The sequence below is a fragment of the Scomber japonicus genome, chromosome 19, assembly GCF_027409825.1.
Source record: "Scomber japonicus isolate fScoJap1 chromosome 19, fScoJap1.pri, whole genome shotgun sequence".
Classification (NCBI taxonomy): Eukaryota; Metazoa; Chordata; class Actinopteri; order Scombriformes; family Scombridae; genus Scomber; species Scomber japonicus.
The window spans coordinates 16,293,819-16,318,817 of NC_070596.1; the positions used below are offsets into that span (position 1 = coordinate 16,293,819).

General features: G+C 39.8%; 1 protein-coding gene across 1 annotated transcript in view; it reads right to left on the reverse strand.

Moving 5' to 3' along the window:
- The window catches only part of ric1 (RIC1 homolog, RAB6A GEF complex partner 1), a 39,806-nt gene extending 15,740 nt beyond the window's left edge, over positions 1–24,066 (reverse strand). Inside the window, exons 1-4 of the mRNA XM_053340348.1 lie at positions 23,450–24,066; positions 16,924–17,031; positions 3,057–3,136; positions 493–600 (exon numbers count right to left, since the gene is read on the reverse strand). Of these exons, the coding sequence (XP_053196323.1) occupies positions 493–600; positions 3,057–3,136; positions 16,924–17,031; positions 23,450–23,590 (437 nt within the window). The 5' untranslated portion in view covers positions 23,591–24,066. The remainder of the gene's footprint in view (positions 1–492; positions 601–3,056; positions 3,137–16,923; positions 17,032–23,449) is intronic.
- Positions 24,067–24,999: the final 933 nt, after the last annotated feature.

Consider the following 24,999-nt stretch of genomic DNA (forward strand, 5'->3'; position numbering starts at 1 on the left):
GTCTGTGTGTAATTTAAATGATTTCAAATTAATTATAAGAATAATATACATAGTGGACCAGCTACGGTCAAGGTGAGGGTCTGACGGAACAGACACCCCTCTATTTCAAGAAACACAGCTCTCCTGAAGTCTGTTTTCCTCTTAAACATACAAATATATACAATGATTTTGTTGTACTTCCAAAAAGCAGGTGAACACTCAACACTGCATAAACATCCTGTGTAGACACCAAAACGGGGAACTAACTGCAGCTCCAATGTAGACAAGCTGTGTTTTTACAGGAAGCACCTGCATTGAGCACACAGAGCAAGTATACGTTGATGGTTTCAGCATATGGAGGTGGCTTTTGTCTGTGTGCATGTGACCTTGATGACACATCCATGTCCCGGAGCGAGAGTAAGTAGGTTTATATGAGGGAGAGGAAGAAAGGCAGACACAACAGAGACAAACACAGAGGGAGGAGGGGGGGGGCACAATAAAACAGCATCCTACCTGGTGATGGGGGCCTCTAGATCCACAGGCTTCTTCATCTCTAGAGACAGAGCAGGGGCACATTGTTCCTCCTTATAGCCCGGGGTCACCTTCACACGAGGACTTCCTCTGTGAAAACACATTAATACATGTATTCATTTTATAGCTGCTTGAGGAAAAACTGCCAAAAGTGCCTGAATGCAAGTGGCAGAGATGAAAAAGATGGCTGGATGTGCCCAGACCTGCCCCACCTCGGCTGGTATGTTGTCTAGGAATGTCAATCACACACAACTACACACACTGTGGAAACAAAAGCGTACTAACACACAGACTCACAACATGGAGGTTTTTAATGATACAAACTAGAGAAACTGACAGCAAATACTTTATTTTTTATATTCCAGCCTGAAACCAGATCTTGAGCCCATCAAACACCTTTGGGATGAATCAAAACACTGACTGTGACTACACCCAACACCAGTGGCTGACCTCATTGAAGTTTTTTGGCTGAATGGGAGAAAAACCCTGTAGCCAAGTCCCAAAAATATTGTGGGGAGCCTTCACATATGTGCAGAGGCTGTTACAGCAGCAGATTAATGTCCATGTTAGAATAAAATGTTTATAAATCACACAAAGTCTAGTTCACTACCTGATCTTTCAAACATGTAACCCAAGCCAATCATTTATTCCATATTTGGTCGTGAAAAGCAAAGAAAATAAAAGATTAAATATCAAAACTTGGATGGATTTTAACTTTCTCACTCTTAATGAAAATAAGACTGAGATCGTTATGTTTGGACGGTCTGACCTGTTGGATGACTCTGATGGTACTTTTGGCCCTTTAGCAGCAATTGATCTTTTGTTAAGAACCATGGTGTGATTTTTGAAAGCTCCTTCAAATTTCATAAACAGATTAGTTCAGTTGTCAAAACAAGCTTTTTTCAGTTAAGATTTTTAGCCAAGATAAAAACGTATCTCTCTGTCCCAAAGATTTCAAGTCATTCATGTTTTCATTACCTCTTCATCGTCTCTAGTAAGTACAAAATGTAGCTGCTCGTCTTCAAACTTTTAAAAGAAAGCTTGATCACATAAAATCACAGATTCTCTGCACTGGCTTACTGTCCGTTTCAGGACTGATTTTATGATTTCAGTGCTGGCTTTTAAGGTCTTAAATTGGCTGGCGCCACCTTATCAAACAGAACTGCTCCATCACCATCATCACACTCTAGTAAAACCACCGAAGTCGACCAAACAGATGCTCTCAGAGATCCAGGCACAAAAACAGGCAACCGAGCATTTGCGATGGCCATCCCAAATCTCTGAACAGCCTGGCCTGGCTCAAATTGAGCTCAGATCAATTTGAGTTGAGCTTCACACCTCGACTTCATCTTCATTTTCTTTTATTCTTGTTTGTTATTTACTTTTAAACATATTTATTTGGGTATTATGGATATTGTTTGGGGTATGTTACAGCTGTTCGGCACTTTGGTGAACTGTGGTTGTTTTCTGTGCTGTGCTAATAAATTTTGACTTGACATTTCATAAGAGGATTTAGTCATGAAGCGCTCTTGTAGTCCTGCTAGTATTGTTTGCCAGCGGCACTGACAGACAGCTGCCGGCTGATTGCTGAAGAGACTCTGCTGGTTTGAACCCCAGGGAGCGTTAGATAATGAGGAAGTTGACATTTTCTTCAGAGATAAACTACAGAAAGCAAAAAATCCCAAATGGAGAGAAAAAAGGCAGCTGACACTTAAGTGTTCACATAAATAGATGCTGAGTTTGTTTGTAGCTTGAATAACAATTGTTGCTTGTGGTGGTAGAGACAGTGCAGCCTGTGAGCTACAGTTTAATCAATTCTGCTCACATTACCCAAGCATGTGCATACAATGATTAGTCGATTAACTGATTAGTTGACTGACAGAAAATTGATAAGCAACTATTTTGATAATTGAACAATTGTTTTCGTCATTTTTAAAGCAGCTTCTTGAATGTGAGGATCTGAAGCTTTTCAGTATCTAGTCTAGTCCTAGCAGAGAGGCAATAGCACTGTTTGCCCTTTTTACTAGAATTGCAGAAAACATCCACTGTGAGTTTGGTTGAATCTCAGTTTGGCACCATCTCAGAGTGGCCACCAGGTGGAGCTTTGGCAGCTTTGGTGATGTTTTACTGTGTTGAAATAAATTAACTAAATGTTCAGTCTGCTTGCTCGTTGTTCAGACACATTCAGAGTCATTACCACTTTTGCCGTTAGCATTGTTGTTAACAGGCGGCTCGCTTCATGTGCGCTTATCAATATTTTAAAGGCTCATTGTTACAGTTTTGTATTTCTCTGTGATGTAGCACAGTGTTAACAATGTTACTTTATATCTTTCTCAGCACTGGAAGCCAAACAATTTTCTGAAGCCTAGAAATATGTATTCAAATAATTATCTTAATAGTAGACTAGTCGACTAAAAGCTTGAACTAACAACTACTAGTAGACTAGGAAACTTCACTCTGAACTCTAAGAAAATACAACATAATGGGTTGCAGTCCTCCGTGTGTGTATATTTGTGTGTATGAGTATGTACACATGCTGCACTCACTTTGGGTAGACAGGCTCATATAGGTACTTGTCATCCCCTCCACCCAGCACATCAAACAGGAGGATGTAGCCTTTGGCGGTCTGAAAACAGAGAGAGAAGAACTGTTATAAAAAGACGAATATATTTGCTAACCCACCACTTTATTATCAGACAGAGAAATGGAAAGAGAAATATTTCGAGTAAATGTTTGAGAATAGGAATGCTGAGGAATTTAATCACTTAAGTGTCATCACAAATATGCGAGAGAGAAGAAAAATAGCTTCTCCTCTTCTTCTGCTCAGTCTTGATTTTTCTTTTGTTTTGTTTATTTGTTTATGTATTTGTTTGTTTTATCTTTTATAAAGCGTCCTTGGGTTTGTGAAAGGCGCTATATAAATCACACCTATTATTATTATTGAAAAACAAAAAAACATCTAGTGTTGCCATCGCAGGGAAGAGAGGGAGACGGAGAGCTGCTCCGGGGACTCTGTTGGTGTAGCTTATAAAGGCCAACACAGCCGGATGCATATAACTAACAGTCTAAACTGCTGCTGCTGCTGCTGTCACTTATATTGATGATAGTTGGTGCGGTTTTAATTGAAGCTGCAGCACTGCAATTGGATAATATTGATCAAGCCCAGTTTTTAGTGCTTCACACAAACACTGTATCCTTAATCATTCTGGTTACAAATGAACCTGCCTTTTAAATCCTTTAACAAAAGATAATTGTAACACCATGATTAATTGCCACAGAGTATTGATCTGTACTTTATGGTATTTCATGCTCAAATCATTTTCTATATCTCCTGAGTAAGAGCTGTGAAGGATGACACTTGCCACACAGTCACAACAACAAGAGGCACAAGAAAATATTTTCCTGCGCTACATAATCAGGAACAGGCAGAGCCACTTGTTGATTGTTTTGAAAACTGGATCTATAAAGGCCAAAAAAACAAAAAACAAAAAACAAAAACCTTTACACAGGTCTCTTTGGCCTCACTGACTATTTATGCAGGTCTAAATTAATAATGATGCTCCAACACAAATCTATAAGCATTTATAAACACAAACCTCATTCTCCACTCATTGCAATGTCAAATTCTAGGAAAGTACTAGTATGCAAGTAGGATATTCTGGTCATTTTTACTCACTCTCTCACACACTCACACACACTCTCACACACACACACACACAGTGCTGCCAGGGAAACTTCTGAAATTGAGCCTGTTGACCAAAACATGATACGAAACCTGATCGAGCCTCCACAGTCTGCATTAATGTGATGTGGTTTTGCAGCGGCTGTACACAAAAAAGCCGTCTGTCGTATTACAGATCCACCCAGAACCAGAGTGAGTTTGATGTACACATCCTATCTCTACTATTTACTGTGTTTTTATTCAGTTCAGCTTCACTGCGTGGGGATGTTTTGCTCATAGTTTGCGGCAGCACACTAAAGTAACCCTTGACTTTTCCAGTGTGGTGACAGTGCTGTTGGTCAGGGGCCAAGGCATCGCCGCAGCAATGCGAAAATCCAAAGCAGAGAGAGGATAAAGCCAGCAGCGACATGGAGCTCCACTAGAAAAGCACAGGCTCGGCCAGAGACAGGACTGAGAGCCAAACTGGGAGGCCTGCAAAACCCATCAACAGACTTGGAGCTCCACAAAAACTGCGGAGGAGCAACAAAGACAAAAACGGCCTCACAACAACTTTACAAAATGCACAAAATCTACTCTATTCACAGCTTCTTCTCTGACATAAACAAATACAGCCAATAATTACTGTCTAATACTAATACATTTCACACTATACCAAGTTCCCATATATTACTTTGTTTAAGTGCATCTGTGCATCATTTGAGTGCATCAACTCACCATCTTCAAAATACTGTTTACTTAAATCACTTCACAAACACATCAGTGATTTACGACACAAACATAAACCTTCACTAAGTTTTTCTCCTGCTGGTAAACAAGACTCCAGACGTTTTCTTTGCACGAATGGACTCCTGCTTGTTTTAAATTAACCTTTTATAATACAAATCTCACATCAGCTACACTCAAACATTCATTTAATCTGTCTTTTAGTTGACATTTCAAACCAGTAACCCTAACCCTATAATATTGTTAGTTTTGTAAGGCCATGTAACTGAAACATGTAGTTCTGGAGTTTATCACATGATGACTAACTAAATTATCATACATTTAATAGTTCTGTCTGAGGAAGTGCTGTTGGTTATAAAGCGCCTGCAGAAACTGATGGGACTTGATTTCCACTGCATCATGACCTCTAATTGACTGTGCGAGTGAATCAAAGTCACATTAGTGGACTTGGACAAGTCAATGTTACACCGACTTTAGTTTGTCAAGCAAAGTCATTGTGCGCTGAGGTTGTGGAGATAAAATAGCCACTTCATCACGTTCATGCTAGCACTATATATAGTTAAGATGATGATCGCAGCAGGACACAGTCTCACTACGACCTAGTTTGTTTTTTTTAGTTCATGTAGTCCACATACGAACGCGCACAACCTTCAACAAGGTGGCACAGTTCTCCATATTTTCTATTTTAACCACAGGACATATCAAATCTGTGTCAAATAGTCTGAGCAAGATACACAAAATCTCTCACGTTCAAATACATGTTTTTACACTTATGAGTGAGAAATGAAAAACTTGTGAAACAAGAACAAAAAGGGTACAAGAGTGACTCAACAGTGCTGGCTTTATTTATCCGTTTATGTTATAGATTTTTTCCTTTAAACATAGATCACTGAGATAATTAGTGTCTGTAAATCTTATCCAATTTGTTCTTTTCACCACTGTCAGAAAGCAGCAGTGAACTGGAAAGTAATGATTTCAAGAAAGCTAAATCCACTATGGGATTTTATTTTATTTTGCTTTTGATCAATGGTTAATCTCTGCGGTTTGATTGACAACCATCATCAGTCGGGGGGGGGGGGGGGGGGGGGGGTTTGCCTCTGTGTCATCCTGAAGAATTCAAGCAGTGCTATCAAAAGCACAGGCCAGTACAAATACTGCATATATGTAAGATAGGAAGTGGGGGGCTTTAATCTGAGAAGCCCCCTGCCAAACTCATATATTCATCAATTCTGACAGGCTTCTTTCCCAGAGGGGGGTCTCAGAAAGGAAGTGTGACAAGCCTACTTCTGTACTTCAAAAGCCTGCCAATTACAGGAGGCAGGGAATCTACCAAATCAAAGATGGGGGGGGGGAGGAAAACTATTTGGCAATTTAGTACAAACTTGAGTAGCGTCTCCTGCTCTCAATAGCTCATCCCTTTCATCTTAGTCTGATCACACTAGGTACATGAAAGCATTCACACACCCATTCATCTTTTTATGGGATTATTAGGTTTGCACTGAGTTGTCTTGTCAGATAAGTGAAAAAATGGTGAATGAAAGGGAGATAAAGGGAGAAGGCCACAATTGAGATGTGCTCCACGTCTCCAGGACTCGCAACTCTCTTGGTGCTTTCACACATGCAGATATAATGATACAGGAAGAGACAATTCATTATCATCTGAGGTCCAGTAAAAACGCAGGCATTGAGATTCAAAAGGCAAAATATGCACACAGTGGGCCAGCATGGCGGGGAGCTGAAAAAGATTTCTCTTCATGTCCTCTAACTAATGGCAGTGGCAACAAAAGGCTGTAGCTCTTGAACCATCGGGTGGTAATCTCTTTCATGAAACTGCAAAATATAAACGCATCCACAACACAGCTCAGTTGTCACTGCAGACACAGGACTGCAGTGACGATCAGTTTCCCTTCTGCAAAAAATACTCCCTGAAAAACATAAAAACAAGTGGCTACTGCAGTGATCTGTCAAAGCCCAGTAAACCACACAGTGGGCCAACTTTCTCTTCCTCATATGGCAACACCAGAAAACAAATGGCTGACTGGAGCCATATATTAAACTATGAGCTTGGTAGTACACAAGCTACAGAAACCTGATTCTTTAAATGTCATGTAATCAATAAACATAAGTTTCCTTTATCAGGCTGAGTTATAAGATTTATAATGATGTTTTTATATTAACACATTTCAGGGATGGAATTTTTGAGCCACCGTGGCAGACATGTTCCAATATTACTATTATCATTTAGTTTTAGTGTGCCGCTCTGTGCGCAGCGTGAACCCTCATGTGGCAAATGTGTGCAAATTTGACCAGCAAAAAATCAGATATATGAGAAGTGGTCACCAGTCATGACCAATCAGTGGAACAATGGCTGTTTTCTGATTGATGGATGCATCTCTACAAACAACAGCTTTATTGTGGGCACCAACAATTTTGAAATTGGTGGCTATTAAGGACCACAAAGCCTCCAAATGCTACAAGGAGGTGACTTGCATCGTACAAGGAAAGTCGGATCCAGAAAAAACAGCTGCAATGAGTGTGTGTGTGTGTGTGTGTGTGTGTGTGTGTGTGTGTGTGTGTGTGTGAGATAGATTGAAGAGTGTGTGAATAAATATTAAATGAATACTTTTTAGGTGAAACGTATATTAGTTGATGTTATTACTTTAAAAGTAGGGTAAAGGTTACACAAAAGTTAGTTACACACAGAAGAGCAATTACAAAATGGTGGTGGTAAAATTGAGCCACTTTGCTGGTGGAAGAAAAAAGTTAATTTCCTACACTGGCACTTGTGCGAGGTAGCGTATAGAGTAATTAAAAGATACACATGCCACATGCACGGTGTACTTTGTGCTCGTCAAGTACAAAGCTTGACCTCTCAGTGTGCAATTAAAATATGCCAGACCTCGTTACAACACTATGTAAAGGGTATCTGGTAGGGGAGAAATCTGACTGCTGCCCAAACGCATGTAAAATGTGCTTTATGATTTTCGGCTTTGACCTGTTCTTTGTTTCTAGTGGACACACGTATATGCTCATTATTCTGGTACATGAGGCAAAACGACTTTAACTCTTGTCACATAACGCTTCCTTTTCTTCTGTACTATTTAAACCAATAATTACAACTTAATGCTGCATTTTAAAGAGTGTAACATCAAAGGATTGACTTAATGCTGCTGTAAAAGTGCAAACAAATAGAAAAGAAGAAGGAGGAAAAAAAAGCTGACTGATGACTCTTCTAGTTCAGGCTTGCAAGTAGAACGAAAGACGGTGGTTTCTGCAGACAAAGTGACGAGTCAGCAGAAAACTGTACGCAGTGCAATGGCGTACTGAAGCCTATCTTCTGCATGTTTAAACACATCCCAGACGTCCACACACACACACACACACACACACACACACACACACACACACACACACACACACACACACACACACACACACACACACACACACACACACACACACACACACACACACACACCTCTGAGGTAAAGTGCACTTTTCCAAGAGTGTGACCATTCACACGATGCACAGACATTAGTACATGCCAGTAGTTGTCTTTGAAAAATGTACTGTAAAGTAAATTCCATAGACTGTATAGGTAAATTCCAAACTGAACAAAAGTCCTGTTAATGTGAAACAGTAGCAACCAGCGTGGTATCTTTAACTGCAGTATCTGTTACTGAATGTGGTTTGGAAGCACACAGCTGTCAGGCAGTCCTCACTGGAGCATGAGAAGACTAAAGACATCTGATACAATTGATACAAATTTATTTATTACAGGGGGGGGACGCTAATTCACTCAGCAGCATGCCATTTCTTTCAGGTGATGCTTTATGTGTCCAAATGAATGAATGATGTGCATTAGATAGGTACACATGTCCAATTTTGTTGAGTAGACACTGGGAGCATAACAGTAAAAATATGAAGCCAAAAAGAACTGTGATTAAATAGCACATTATTATTAAATAGCAGAGGAAAAACATTAGATTGCAGTAATACAAATGAAAATGTATGTTTAAGTTATTTTTGCTTTAGGCCGTGAGGACACACACATATTTGAGGTCTTTTAAAACCAAATCAACCTGTCAGAGAAAACATTTCTGACCCCTTCCAACAGGACAGAATCTGTGTAGGAGTGGACCCAGTAAAAAGGGAACACCTAATCCTCTACAGCCACAGCTCAAAGCAAAGCCTCAAAAATTTCCACAGTTGAAACACTTCTCTGATGCAGTCTCATTAAAATTACATTTATTGCAGCGCTAATGTGTGCTTGTGTTATTGCATGTGCATGTTTGTGTACGCAATTAAGAGAATTCAGTGAATTAAGCGTCCCATTTGTTTACCCAAAAAAAACATGAAATGCTGCAGAAACTGTTGACTGATTTTAGAGGTGGCTTTTTAAAAAAAATCCAGCCATATTGATGTTATGACTGCTATAGGCCTGATGTTTAAGTGTTGTGCTCCGGGGGTCCGTGTCTACATGTCTATGGACGTTTTTGTACATATGTATAAATACACATATCATATATTTTTTGGTTATTGCTTATCATACATAACGTTTTCTTTTGTTTCACAGTATACACCATTATGTGTTGCATTATCTTCCGTACACTTATATATGTACACCTGTAAATATGGATTGGGATTGAAACATTATGTGACAGGTGGCCTCAGTTTTGATCTATTTAAGATGGTGACTATACATTTTTGTTTTAGTCTAAAGAAGAGCAGTGTGCTCGAAACTCCACAAAACTACATCTGGATCAGAAGTTACAATGCAGACTTTCTTCTGCCTGCTACCATTTGCACACATTTTTTTTCATCCTGTCTTCTCCCACTTAACAAGTACTGGTAAACCACAAGTGGTACTTAATTTATCGCTTTTCACCTTAACCCCTTTTCTCTTTACTCACAGTGTTTATATTAAAAAAGCCAGAAATATGTATTTATATGTCCGTAGAACTGCATCGGTGCCGTAGAAAATTGCATCAAATTCTTGGTCGATATAAAAAAAGTTCTTGGTGAAAACACTTTCCTGAGCACTGCCTTTAAGTGAGAGTATAAAAACAGAGAGGGAACATTTTGGCCTCGGACAGATCCCAAGACACACACACAAGAAGAAATGAATGCTAAAAAGTATTTCCCCTGTTTGAAGAACTACATCCTTTCTTGAGTCCTGCCACACAAACAAGTTCTTCTTTTATACTGTGTCAATTGCTTTTGCTGCTTCCCTCATACTCCATCTAAAAACACACACAGACACGCACACGCACACGCTCACGCTCAGCTAAAGATAGTCCTAGCCATAGTTTAGGAGGGTGATTACGTTAGCCTCAAAGTCTGCAGGGTGTGTGCGTGGCCAAACATCTGGGAAACAGCTGGTGGTTGAAGTGAGGACTACTGCCTGGGCAACGCTGGTTTTTATTGTTCTGCAGTCCCTGGTTTTTCCGAGTCTGCCCACCCTATAATTAAACGACAATACTAATGAGGGTGAGAGAAATTATACCTTCTTGGAGCTAAAATGTTGACAGCTAGTCAACAACACAGCATAGCCTGTAGATATTTAAAGACACTTAAATTGGTTGTCATAGCGTTGACTGTGTTATCTGTTAATGTGGCTCCTAATCCACACTTAAATTCGTGAATGAAAAAACTCAGAAGTTATTAGATTATGTGTAGACAAAAACAACTTGGGGTCCTTTTCAAACTTGACGCTGACATTTAAAACTGCCAGCGTATTTATGGAGTAAACCGGATGTGATCTGCTCCACAAATCTAGCAGCATTACAGTCAACTCATGATGAATATTTATTATTACATAATAGTATGGAATAGTCTCTGAATAAGCTTGAGATCCTTGGACATTGTGAGCAGGCACTAGGTAGAATGTGGTACTTTATGTTTTAACTTGACATTTATGTCTGTTCCCTTTGTATATTCTATCTGTTTTTGTTTTTATTCATTTCCATTTTATGATTGTATTTGATTTTATTTATTTTTAATGTAAATCACTTAGTCCCTGTGAAAAGTGTGATATAAATAAACTTTGCTTGCTTCTTATTAAACTTTTGTTGAGACTGAGCACCTACTTTGATTCCTACTACAGTTAAAGTTAACGCCACATCGGCTGTGGGTTGTTGTCAGTAGTTACATATTCTGGTCTAATCTTATTGCATCTCCGTCACTACACTTTTTGACTACACAATAGCAACTGCTGCTGATGCCTCACTATAGACATTGTCATCTCTTGGGTGCAAAATATTCAGTATTTCAAGTACAGCCATAAAATGTTTCGATCTTATTTGGTTCAAATACAATTTTAGCTTCTTCACTCCAAGAAGAATTTCCAGACACCCTCTTCTAGCTGTTTTCTTAAAAGATTGACACTTTAAACTGCAAACAGGATGATAAGCAAATGCTTGTTCTACACTTTCACACTTTAAACTTAATTACTTTTTCATTGGTGTTTCCCTTCAGTCAGCCAAATAAAAGAAAAGTTTCTAGTCAGCAGATCTCACTATGACTCGACTTAGTCTGCATATTGTGAGATCTGACCCAGTGCAGATACTCTCATATTTACTGCTGCTTTGAAGTTAACATACCTCCTGCCCTACACATTTCCTGTTTGAGAAGAAATATAATAATCTGTTTTAATTAAATAAAACCATCAAAGTTGAGTTAATTGTCAGGGACTAAAGGTTAATGAAAGCTGCAGGTACTTGCAGTTCATATCTAGCCTGTAATAATGTCTGCGTTATTTCCTGTTGCAAATGGCATGTAGCTGGTAGTTGTGGCAGTTATTGTTGACACTACTAGACCGATACTGAGTCAAATGAGACAGGTTTGCAGTACTTCCAGTACAACCAAAACAGAGATGAATAGTCTCTACATTAGGAAAAACAATATTGAAACTTTTTATATTTTTACCCGTCAGGAATCAGAACCCAACTAAGTGTCAGTGGAGGCCAGAAAGTGCGTGTGCCTTGGTATTTTTAACTCCTGCACCTGCTCCCTGTTGTGTTTGGCTGAGTGGGCCTCGGATCGGGGCCTGACTTGCTGCTTTCCCAGACACATTCACGGCATTCATTCATGTGTACTTTGGCCTCATGAGGGATGAAGAGAGAGAGAGAGAGAGAGAGAGAGAGAGAGAGAGAGAGAGAGAGAGAGAGAGAGAGAGAGAGAGAGAGAGAGAGAGAGAGAGAGAGAGAGAGAGAGAGAGAGAGAGAGAGAGAGAGAGAGAGAGAGAGAGAGAGAGAGAGAGAGAGAGAGAGAGAGAGACTACGAGGCCATGAGGTTATCCTTCTAATATTATTTGATAAATGACATTATGTCTTCATTACTGACTGACATTTCTTTATGGACATAAACTGCCAGTTTAAGCATTGACCTGACAACATTTGAGACGTCTGAATATACTTCCTTTCTCTTTTAGGAAAGATTGTATTTCTGCCCTTTTACCTGATATGTATGTTCAGCAGAATGGCTTCAAGGACAAGCGGTGGTGTTTTGGGATAAACATGTACTGTCTTCTGCCACACTTGCCTCTGAACAGCATCTTGTGTCCTTGACAGCATTTCCTGGCAGTGTTTACAAAAAGACGTAGGATTATCTAGGCTAAGGTATTTGATGAAACTTAAAATAAAAAGAGATTACACTGTATTATACTTAATTCTCTATAAATATAGATAATGTTCGACTACAAACACTGTATCCTCAGCAGCACACACAAAACAAACACAAATCAGTGAGTTTTTGCAGTAGACGCTGATGATTTTAATGAACTGATTCTCCGTGCAGTTTGTTTTGATGCTCTCTGCTCCTGGTCAGGGTCTTGGCTTTCTGTCGTCCTGTGTGTCGCTGATCACATGACCTTTGGAACCTGACTGACTCATCTGCTGACTCGGCCACTTGTATTCTTTGAATTTATTCAACGAGACACTTCCTTCACGTAGTTAGCTGCAGAGTGCTCATATCAATCTTGAGTAATGGTGCAAGGAACAGAAGATGGCAGAGGTCGATGTACCTTGAAGTTAAGTTGTCAAGAAGGTGGAGATTTGATGCTTTTCATTGTCTTTCTCAGGTTTTCTCTATCAAGATAGCAACACTGTAGAGAGTGCTGTGCTGCTTTTGTTTTAGGTGAACAATGAAACAAGATAATGATCATCACTAAGGATGAAGTCTCCTGGTCAACTGGTCGATTGGTTGGTCGATGTGCCTGGCCAAAGACTAACACATTACATGTGAAAATGGGGGTGCATTGAGACATGAGTCAACCTCTATGTTGTTGCCTAGGAAACACTTGGTAGCGTAGCTCCATTAAGGAATAAGGCAGTGGGTAATAGGTGTGCAGAGCAAATGAGTGACAGAAAAGTAATAGTGAATGCGAGTGGAGCAGAGGAAAAGGTTAGCAGTACGTTATCAATCTGGCACTAAATGTACAGTACAGCGAACAGTGTGTCAGTTCATAAATTATGAACTAAAGTCTCATCTGCTGTTTCCACAACTGCTGGAAAAATGAATAGGCTTAGCAACAATTAGTTTGCCTAACCAGAAGAAGCTAAACAGAGAAATGTGTAGCTACTGAGTTCAGTGTGTCCCAAAACATCCAACAACCCCCTCGCCCACTAATCACCACTACAGGTTTCCTTAGGCATTAGACCACAAGCAAAACCCCACCAGCTGAATTGGGGCTTCCATTGCACACTTATCCTTATAAGCTTCCTGGTTATTTACATAAGCATCCTAAGATAAACAGCCTGATTCCACCATCGTTGCTTAGTCATCTTCGTCTGCCTCAACATGACACAGCTGATGCAGCATCCATCTGTTCCTTCTCTGAACTCCCCTTTCCCCGGGATTACACTTGCGAAGAATGATTAACAGTATATCCTGAAATTAAATGACATAATAACTCTGTAAATCCAGCCATGATGTACTCTGCTGGCTTTGCTGTCATCACAACGTTTAAATTATTCTTAGTCCGACCTCTGAGCCAGCTCTGTTGTAAATAGTGGACACGACAAGGCCCCTGCAGTCGTCAATGCATACCAAGGGAAGCAGTGTTTGACGCTTCAAAGAAATGTCGCTTTGGTGATTTCCTGCATACACAGCTTACTGAAAATGCTGTTTATTTCATATAAATCTAATCAGAAACAATACTAGCTAAATGCCATGTTAGAGATTTTCAGAGATGGAGATGATGATCCACCTGAAGGCGTCACAGTGGAGGAAAGATATTTGAACTAACATCAATAAGCTTGTGTGGGCTCATGTACAGAAACATGTAGGCAAGAATATTTCATCTCCATGGAAATGAGAAAAAAATCACGTCTTTCCAGCTTTGTGGGATGATAATTTGCATATTTTTCTGGTTGTGGTGGGTTCTTTACCTAAAGCTGGGATATAACCACAATATTTCATGTTTGTTTAAACAGCAACAAACAGATATGCTCCTACCCCCATCAGGTTCACCATTCAGATAAATCTGTATTGATTTGCAAAACACACAAAAAATGAGGCCCTCTCAAACTACCAAAAAAGCTGAGACAGCTAAAATCCTTTAGAAGGCTGCATTCTGTTCCCAGTATATATCTCAACCACAAGCCTGACAGTTACATCAAAGACTACTACTACTACTACTTTTATAGCACAATTAATGAATTAAGAACTGATATGTAAATGCCAGTGACCAATAAAATATGAAACAAGCTGTTGAGTTGCAGTTTCACTTTGAGTTGATTATCTCTGTGAGACAGTACAGTGATTAGCAGAGGACAAAGTAACACAGTACTGTAGGCAGGGAGCAAAGTTTAACTGAACCTAAACATGTTGAAGGCCAGCCTTTACCGTGACTCTTAGTGATTTATCTAATACAGACATAATACTGCCTTTTTAGCAATTATTTAACTGGTAGTAACTTTAACAGCCAGCAGTGTATTTTAACTGTGTATTTTTGTAATATTGATTTAAAGCACCAATATAAATGTCTTTTGTAAGGGGGCCACCCGGCTAAAGCAACAGTGTATCTGGAGCTACTCACTTCAGTAAGATGCACACATGAAGTGATGATGACTGTGCAAGTCAAAGCGTGTCAGGCTTAAGGAACCACACACACACAGACACACATTCCTTTTCTTGTGCTCATGAAACCGGCCAGTGTGAGTACGTTGAGACCAGAAACTGATTATTGATGCTGAATCTGTTACGATTCTCACATATTTTTCATTAATTTATTTGTATGAATCATAAATACTTTCTCATTAGTGACACTGGTGGTTGTTAAGCGAGCTGCAGTCAACATCCTGTTGCTTGCTGCATGACACTATTGAAGTTGATGTCTTTTTCTTCACTTACACTTCTCATTATTACATAAAAGACCTCTAATGTGTTTTGCATCATTCAGCTTCGTTCAGGATCATTTCAGCAAAGCATCACTCACTACCAGTCAGTCAGTGGTGAAGTGGTGTTTTGTTGTGAAATGTGCAGTGATTGACGGAGACAGATATCTGCAGGGTGTTTTTACTTGGATGGCACCATTTTTGTTGTGTGGTGTCATCATGCTAGTCGTTTGTTTGCTTAGAGGGAAAGATGCAAGATATTCAGAGCACGCAAAAACATCAGATCCTTTGGATTTTCGTGGAAAATCTGGCTCAGGTCCTTCACATAGAAATCAGTCCACGGGTAGTTACAGACAACTGAGAAAGATGGGGAATGTCTCATTCTTTAAATTATATTACACATTATATTAATTGTTTCACAATTCTACATATAGAAACCATAAATTAATTATTCTCATGTACTATACATGGTCTTTTTCTTTTCTTTTTTTTTTTTTAAACCATTTTACAATCTGAAAAATGCTAACTTCAACCTAATGTCACACTGTTACACACAGTTTGATCTATGCATGATTGAAAGTGAAGTTGTAACATGAAATTGGGAGCTCAGGGACTTTGTTTCAGTTCTCTTCTCACAGTTACGGGAATACCTTCCTATATATATATATATATCTATCAATCTAACTATCTGGAGATCAGAGCAAAATAGCAAAAAATAGGACAAAATCCACATTTTAGAAAACTGCAGACACTTTCATCTACAGCATTTTTCACACTTGCACTACTGTCAAGTGCTAAAGCTGCAAAGTAGCTGCATATCATAAAACACCATATCAATGATCTACCCACTGAATAACACACTATATGAAAGTGGCAACAAAATGATGAGCAGGTTATTACTGTTACAAACATGCAACGGACAGAAGAGAGAGAGAGAGCGAGAGGAAGTCGATGAACGATTGGTTGGCGATGGTTGGTTTCACGTGTCAACGAAAGTGCAACACCTCAAACAGAGGCAGCTAGTTATGCAACCATTTTTTAAAATTGTGCCAAAGGTGGTGGACTGGTTTTAGGGCTGTGGGGGATGTGGGTTGGTCATGTTGTTTTTAATCAACAGCGTTTGAATCATGAAGAAAACGGTATTTTCACTTTTGATAGACATGGTCATAAACTCTCTGACAGCTTCCAGCAGTGCTGCTCATTACTTTTCACAGTTTTAATGGTGCACTGGAGTTTGAGGTGCTGCTCATAGGCGGAAATTCACCTCAGCTGAAAAAAAAACATCTTAAGTATGGGTCTAGTACATTAAAGATTGTATTCATCATTTATATAATCTGCCCAGCTGGCAAAATCAATTTTAAAAATGGGACATCTGATGAAAACCCAGATAATGTTAAGAATCATCTAACGTTTAATTATTATAAATACATGAATTAACATCATTTTTGTTGTATTTCTATTCAATTTTTAACATTTGAGGATATACTTTCATCAGCATTACATACAGTGCTAATATTATAAGCTATTCCACAAAGTAAAGTGATTTTGCAGTTTGAACACAAGTCATTAATAAACTTAAGTGTTTTGTACTAATAAGAAAAGATACAAAATGTGTGCTGAAGGACATCAATCATACTGCATATATGATGAGGCTGAGGAGCATGTACTTACCGCCACAGCTATCATGGAGTCGTCTGGTTTCCATTCTGCCTTCTGGTAGAAGCCAAACTGGGCGGCCGCCTTTGCAGACTCGATATAGCTGACTATCAAAACACTGGGCTGTGGGTGGGGAATAAGGATATGAGAAAGAAAATAAGCACTTTAAACATCCTGCAAGTCACAGACATCTTACTGCCAGACAACAACAAGACTGGAAACCTATTGTATAATTCCACATGGAGAGGAAACATGAAAACTGTAAACATTTCAGTTTTATTAAAAACTACATTTGAGCTCCAAATGAAAACGGCACAGCGCTTACATCATGGTGAAAACGCCATTGAATTTAGCATTGCAGACCTTTGTTAGCCATTGTTAGACTTTCAGTGAACACAGTGAAACTATACATGGTGCCTTTTTATGTCATCTACATTACCTACAATGCAATGTGACTATGTCTAAATGCTTGCAGTGTGAAAACCACAAGTCCATCTACAAATACCATGTTTGATATGAATAACAGATTTGGGACACATAACAACAGCTTCAATAGTCAAGCCGCATGAGTGCAATATGCTTTTAATTGCTCAAATAATGACTACCAGGGCAGTCTGAAAATAACTACACAAACTATGGACACAACAACAACACACCACCATCAAAACAAAAATCCATTCAGAAATAGAAAAGAGCATGTTAACAATTTGGCGCATTTATTCGCTAGTTTACAGGAAGGTGATTTAATGCCTCACATGTTGGTTCTATGGCAAAGAGAAAATAGAGATGCAATTCTGTCCCTAAAGCATGGGATGGTTTCTGCTAAATTTACCATGTGAGGCTCATTTAGAAAAATGTATTCAGACCAACAAAGGCCAGCTCTGTAAAACTGTGCAAAACTGTGACCATTGCTAGTAAACAAAAGGGAGAATGACGAGCAGTAAACAGGTAGTGTGGACTTTAACATTGTAACCAAGTGTTGAGGATGTTGTTTGCACCATGCAACACAGAGAGATAAAGAAATGTTGCCCAAGGCCGTTGCCCTCACTTTGCCTCCACTGAAGCACTACGGCTGATATCTGTCTGCATCACAGAACCACTACCACCAGTTCATCTCTATGTCCTGATTTGACACCGAGTTTAAGCTACTGTAGGTCTGTTCCTGTTCACCACAAAACAATAAGTGCACGTTCATCTGCTGGCAAACAGGATGTACTGAATGACTTGTGATGTGTAAATGTGTAAATCAGTTGCAGATCTAGAGAAGTTTACATGGGGTGGAAGGAGGTTTATGGCAAATTGGCCTGGAGGTTTATGGCAAAGTGGCCTGGGAGGGCTGTGGGGGGGGGGGGCAGTCACAACAAAATTATACACTACTTGTGTAATTAAATGGCAACAGAAATCAACCAATAACTATTTTACTGAGTATGTTATTGGACTAAGGAGAGCGAGAGGGGGAAGGAAAGGGAGTGGGAGAGGGAGAGGGAGAGAGAGAGAGAGAGAACACCCTGAAGCTGTTGCAAGAATGGGATAATGCATCTCTCTGTCTTTATCTCTTTCCTTCAGTTTCTCTTTCTGTACCTCTCTCGGTTCTTCTCATTCGTTTCTTTTGCAGCCCGTCATCTCTCCTTCAACTCCTTCCTGTCTCTCACTCTGCTCTACCTCTCTGTCTTTCTCTCCATTTCTCCCTCCTGTCATTTTCTTGTCCCTCCTTTTGATTTATTTTTTTATTTTTTTTATCAGAAGGCCATTTGTGCTGCACTAACCTGCAGTAGTCAAAATATGAAAGGATCTCTTTTTCAAATTGTAGAAGCATGTGGCTAATACATTAAGCTACAATCAAATAAATATTAATACACAGTCAGTGATACTTGGATCATGGTTAAATATATTTCCTGTCTGACAGATTGGGTGTTAGAGGAAGGAGATTTTTTAATACATTTATATATAATGTAATCAAATTATAATAATCAATTTGAAGTGTGGATTTTCTTGCTTATTTCAGTACTTTGCACGTTCACTGTGGACATACTGGTGGCTGAAAATGACAATATTTTATAGCTGAAGAGGAGCAGCGGTAATGAGGTCAAACTCAAAACCTCAAAGCCTCACTGTTGAGTCACTGGTGTTACTCAACAAGCGGTGAAAACCCCTTGCAGAGATTTTATTATTCAATCATTGTATGAGGCTGCGCTTTTGACAAGACCCATTGTTACTGAAGATGAATTAATCCTTAGTCATACTACAAAACTACAGCAACTTGTTTTATTTCTCAGCATGGCCAGATTGGAAAACATGTTTTGTTTTTTTAGCTTGTGCTGTTCCTGTTCCTGTTCCTGTGACAGAAGCAACACTCATTGACATTGCAGGTAAACAGGACCATGCTGCACACTGAATGGCTTTAGTCGGGTAACCAAGGCAGGAAAATATCTCGTGTAATTCCAGCTATGCAACATTAGACTGTGTACCCAATCAGTGTAATGAGAGAAGCAGGTCTTAAATATTTCTACCCCACAGCATCCTTTCCATGGAATTAAAACTTAATGATGCCAATGATACCTGCAGTGGTGGCGCTTGCTCAGTGGGAAGCAGAAAAGGGAGAATCGCTGCTTGTTAGGAATCGAAATAACATCTGAAACCATTAGAAGAAACACAGGTGGTGCTTGGTAAATTAAAGCAGAGATCCCACTAGAGGTGGTCTATATTTACATTTGGGAACTTGGAGGGGGATCATGCTGATTCATGCAATAATTCATGTAATCTGTTACACAGTCTGTGAATCCATCTATGCCCCCCCCCTCCATGTGTATTACAGAGAACATCCCAATCTGTCGCCTCAACACAACCCCGGAGAGCTTCCTGTGACCACCTCCACACAGTTCTGGTGGTCACAGGTTGCAGCTGGACAGTGGGTTTTTTAAGAGGGGCTTAAGATCTGATCTGCCCAGGGGAGGGAGAGATATGGATCTGTATGCTTACTTATCATTAGCAAACAGCAGGTCTAGTGATTTCATTAGAGCAATTTATAGTTTAATCTGTAAGTATTCAGACAGTTTTGTTTTGACTCTGTACTCCAACATGCTGTATTTGAAATTTAACGACTATGAGGTCAAAGTGCTGATTAATGTTGATAACTTCACTGTTTACATCTGATAAACTTTTAGAAACTGCTGTTGTTATATACAATATAATACAACTACAACTACAAATCAGTGTTTAACACAAACAGCAAAAGAAAGAAGGATAACTATATTTTTTTAATGTCATGAATCAGTTAAATCATGTATCCATCAACTTGCTCTTTTTAAGATATTGTTATGTTTGGTAAACTCTGTGCACACAGTCTTGCAGGCAGATGGTATACTGCGTGCAAACACACAGGCAGATTTGCTTACTTGTTTATTTGCATCCACATCCCAAACAAACAACTGGTACACAGATTGTTTTAACTGAGCTCAAACTGAAATGATTTGTAGGGTAGCAGTGACTTGAACTCATGCAGCTCCTCTGCATTGCCATTTTCCCATGATCCACCACTCACTGAAGAAATCCCAGAGCACAAAGGATTACACAAGCACACAACTATGTGCTACCATACATGTGCATACACACACACAAAACTCTGCAGATTTCGCAGACACACAGTCAACTATGGAGCTTTTATGGAAAAATAGCGCCACCACACAAACACAATCCATCTCTCTATTTCCTAGATATCCTGAGCAGTATCTCTCCTCCCATACAGCTGTGGCAGGGTGACAGAACACAACGACTAAAAGGATAAGCTACTGTGCAACACGGATTAGTAATAGTGCCTCCGTTGAACGAGCCGGGCTCAGGCTGCACTGGCCAAGGTTCAGGATCCTTAATGGGATTAAAGAGGAAAGACCTGGTGGGAAAACGATGGCTAAGATCAACAGGGGCAAAGAAGCTAGAAAGGCAAATAGCAGATTTACAATATTGGAATATCCCATAATCCACACTTTAACTGATTTAATATTGATTATATGGTTGATCTGCTGCATGTGTTTGCTTTAATTAAGGTATTTGAACGTCTTTAGAAAAATACTACTTCAGAAAAATGTGTGAACAAACCGCTCTGCTACAGAGTGAATTCAAATGACATGATGGATAGAACAGATGTGAAAGGTGCATGTCGAGAGGAAGAGGTTGCTCCAGTTGACATTCCTGGGAGGATCCTTTCCCTTGATGCCTCATTAGGAGCTGGAGGGTCTTTCTCATAGCTTTAAGAACTGTTGCACTGCAGAAGTGGGAATGATCGCAGGGCCATTTTGAGGGCTTTTTTAGGAAAACAACAGCTGTTCAAGTTAGCCTTTTGCTTTAAACAGTGGAACAAAACATGTCTCCTTTCCAGGTCCGTTATTCACATGAAACCCAAGAGACACAAACACCAGGACCAAAGACCAGGACGTCTGCCATCTTGTTGCCGTTGTTGAAGTCGTGCAAAAATGACGTGGGTATACCAACCGCCAGCTTGTATCACTTCAGCGTTCCCACTGGCGGTACGAAGGCAAACAGAAAAAGGCTCCTAAAGGTACATATTACTTGTTGGTGGGAGCTCTTGAATGGGTAGCTCCTCTAAGTGGGTCCCCAAAACTGTTTAATCCAAAAACACCTACTGGTAATCACAGGCAAAATTCTTGAGAAAGAGGGGAAGGAAGACATGGTCCCACCCTGTGAGGTACTCAGGATATAAACATTGACCTGATCCATTGTTGCTGCAACTCAATGGCATACAGGCTATGTGGAGCACAGACTGCCATGAACAATGTGCTCAGCTGCAGATTATCAAATCAAATGGCCTCTTTCCATCCAGCAAATCTAATGTATTTAAACAAATGAGTGCAGAGGTTATAAGTGCATATAAGTGGAGTTTTCTACTTCAGCAGATGCTGCTGTAGGCACAAACATTTTATCAGCCATTCTGCATTTCATCAGATTTGAAAGCTGAAGTTGATTATTGAACTAGGTTTAAGTTTGTGAGAAGATAAATGCATATAGGCAATAATGAAAATAGGATCTCATCTGTCGTAGCTGCCACTGTCTGGAACCCAGATCGGTTCACAGTCTGTCTCCTACTACTGACTACTAAACTAAGTCAACATTCACAAACCCTTTACTGTAGTGGGTTGTTTAGCACTGTTTGTCTTCACTGTAGGGATTTTTTTTTTTAAGTTTCCATCAACTTGCCTATGATTTTCTTTACCAAAAAAACTGCTCCCCCTTACTTTTCCTTCTGATATTGACCATGCTTTTCTATTTAAAAAAAAAACTTGCATCTCTCTTGAAGAACTGCCTGCAAAGCATTCATTGTGCTGTTTTGCTATTCATTTATGTACAAACCCTGAAGTCAAACCTTAAATGTCACCTCACAGATCATTTCCTCAAATCTATCGTCAGAAGCCCCTTTGGATACACACCAGCAAGTTCAGGAGCCATAAAGTAATCAATTTAGCCAGCCAATAATGAGTGATTTAGTTTTTTAAAAAAAAACAGTTTCAGCACAGGCTCCTATCTGAAGAATAAGTCGTGAATTAGTTAAATTCATGACTAAGGCTTTGGCTCGAGACAACCTGTGAAAAGCCAAGATAAAAATCACCATCTTGTTGAAAAGACTGCCATAATAAACAGAAAAAGAGAAAAACAAGTCGACACCGGCCTTCAACTACACAGAGGCCACTGAGAGGAAAATATAACCCCTCAGAGCACAAGATATTGTGAACAAGCAATATTGTTTCTGCTTCACAATGATATTTTATTGTACTGCAAATGGAAAAAGAAAGGGATCAATTAATGTGCTGACATGATTGTTTACATTGATTGTCAAACACTGGAAGCCTAAAAGCTCTTGAATTCGAGTCGAGCTACAGCCTGACAGAAAATACCACAACATGTATTTGTTTTGAACACTATGGGAAATCCCACGCTGATAATATCTTAAACTTTGAACTTTGGAGGGTAGGGGGAACAACAGATTTATTTATTTGTTTTAATCAAAAACACTGAATATACCGAAGACACTCATCCTTTCAAACAGCTGACAAAGCATTCATCAGGTGGACTCTCTCATTCCTCCTGACTGAGAAGATGAAACGCTACCGACCTCTTTGTTATGATTAAAGGAGGAAAGAGGATGATCGACGATATTCAAATACAACGCAACGTTAGTGATGATTTGAGCTCCGACTTTGAGATAAGCACACGTATGCGGATATACTAAAACAGCTGTGATGTGTAATGTCACCTGTATACATAATTTGCGGCACCCCTTGACATCACCAAGGTGAATGTCTTCAGGTTGCTCATCATGAGTACGGACATTTTTGTAGGTATATATGTTAATTAACGCCCCTTTTATTAAACAAGGTGTGTGTATGTGGGGGGGATAAAGTGATGGAGTATTTGGCTGATAAGGCATGTTTAATATCGTTTAATGTTCAGCTAAACGTAAAAGTGGCACTGCACACATTGTTATTGTCGGGACAGCTGAGAATATGCGCTTGTAGCTGGGTTGACTTACCCGACTAAACCAGATGCTGAGCTGTGTCTCCGAGAGCACGGCGAAGTAAAACCTCTGTGAGCTGGGCTGGATGTAGAAGGGCTCCTCTTCACTCCTCAGCGGACAAAGCAGCCTCCGGGGCCAGCCGGTAAGAAAATACATGACGGCCAAGTCGCTCCGTTTCGATACTCCAGATAGTGTCGCAATGCCAGACCTGTCTCTGGGCACCTTATTCCTTTATGAAGTGTTGTTTTCAATAGAAGTGGCTCATGGCCGGCTGCTTTAGTGAAAACAATAGTTTTAAATATATATATGCCGCCCGGAGTTCACACGGGTCGGGCTATGAATCCATGAATGCCGCACAGAAAAATCCAAGCAGCCGATGGAGCTACTCAGCTAGCCCGGGCTAGCGTTGGCTTTTCCAAGTTGAAGCTAATGAGCTGTCCAAGTCAACGACAGGTTAACCGAAAACAAAAGCAACCACACACACACCGCACCAAACTGTGCGTTGCGGCTGATGAAATGAGTCGACAAACTTTCGCTCCCGTCGCCGTTTTAGTTCATACGGTGTCCGAACCAGCGGTGTTTAATAACGGTGAAGGGTCCGGCTCTTACTTCTCTGTCCCCCACCGACGCCATCTTTACCAGAGTCTGTCCGACTGAAGGCTGATTGGACGCGACGGAGGAGTTTGCGTCGTGTTGACATTTGACGTCATCTCTCCGTTATGTTGAAACGTGGTGGCGTTGCAGGCCGCGTGGCTCGACGCTGACACCTGCTGGTGGGGAAAGAAAAATGAGCGTCTGCACAAACCCTGCTGGAAAAACATACAGTAGTACTCCTTAAATGCAAACAAGACAAAGTGTCACTTGAATAAAGCTGCAATCTATCTCAAAAAGGCCTACACCATCCTCAAAGACCCATCCCATCCGGGTCACACTCTGTTTGAACTACCTGAATTACCTTTAATAAACAATGACTTGGTAAACCATATTTCGTGTCATGCATTCTTCCATCCTTTTCTGCTTCTACAAAACAAATCAAATCAACTTGAAAAACTAAAACTAAGACTAAAACTAAATAAAAACTTAAATAAAGCTGATCAGTTCCTCAAAATAAAAATAAAAACAAAACTACTCCACTTGTTCAACTAAAACTAAACTGAAATTAAAACAAAAAAAAAACTTATGAAAATTTCAAAACTATAACCCTGATGCACAAACAAATGATTAATGTGAATTTATACTTGTTCCACATAGAGCAAGTTTGTACTTTGTGGGTGCCTGTCTACATGTGTTCAACATGTGTTTTTACTCTGCAAAGCAAACTGAATAGCAGCTGTAAGAAATTGTGCTCAACACTGTTTCACACTGTTTAATTCTCCTTACATTATGTCACAAATACATCACACGCACAAACAAGAAAACACAAAATGATTCAGGAAACCCTGAATTCCCCTTTTTTAGCTATTAGGGCAATTATTCTGAGAATAAAGATTTAAGACTATTAACCATTTTTGAGTCATACGTACAGGCACACAAGCTTGGCCACATAGCCACATGGTGCAGCAATA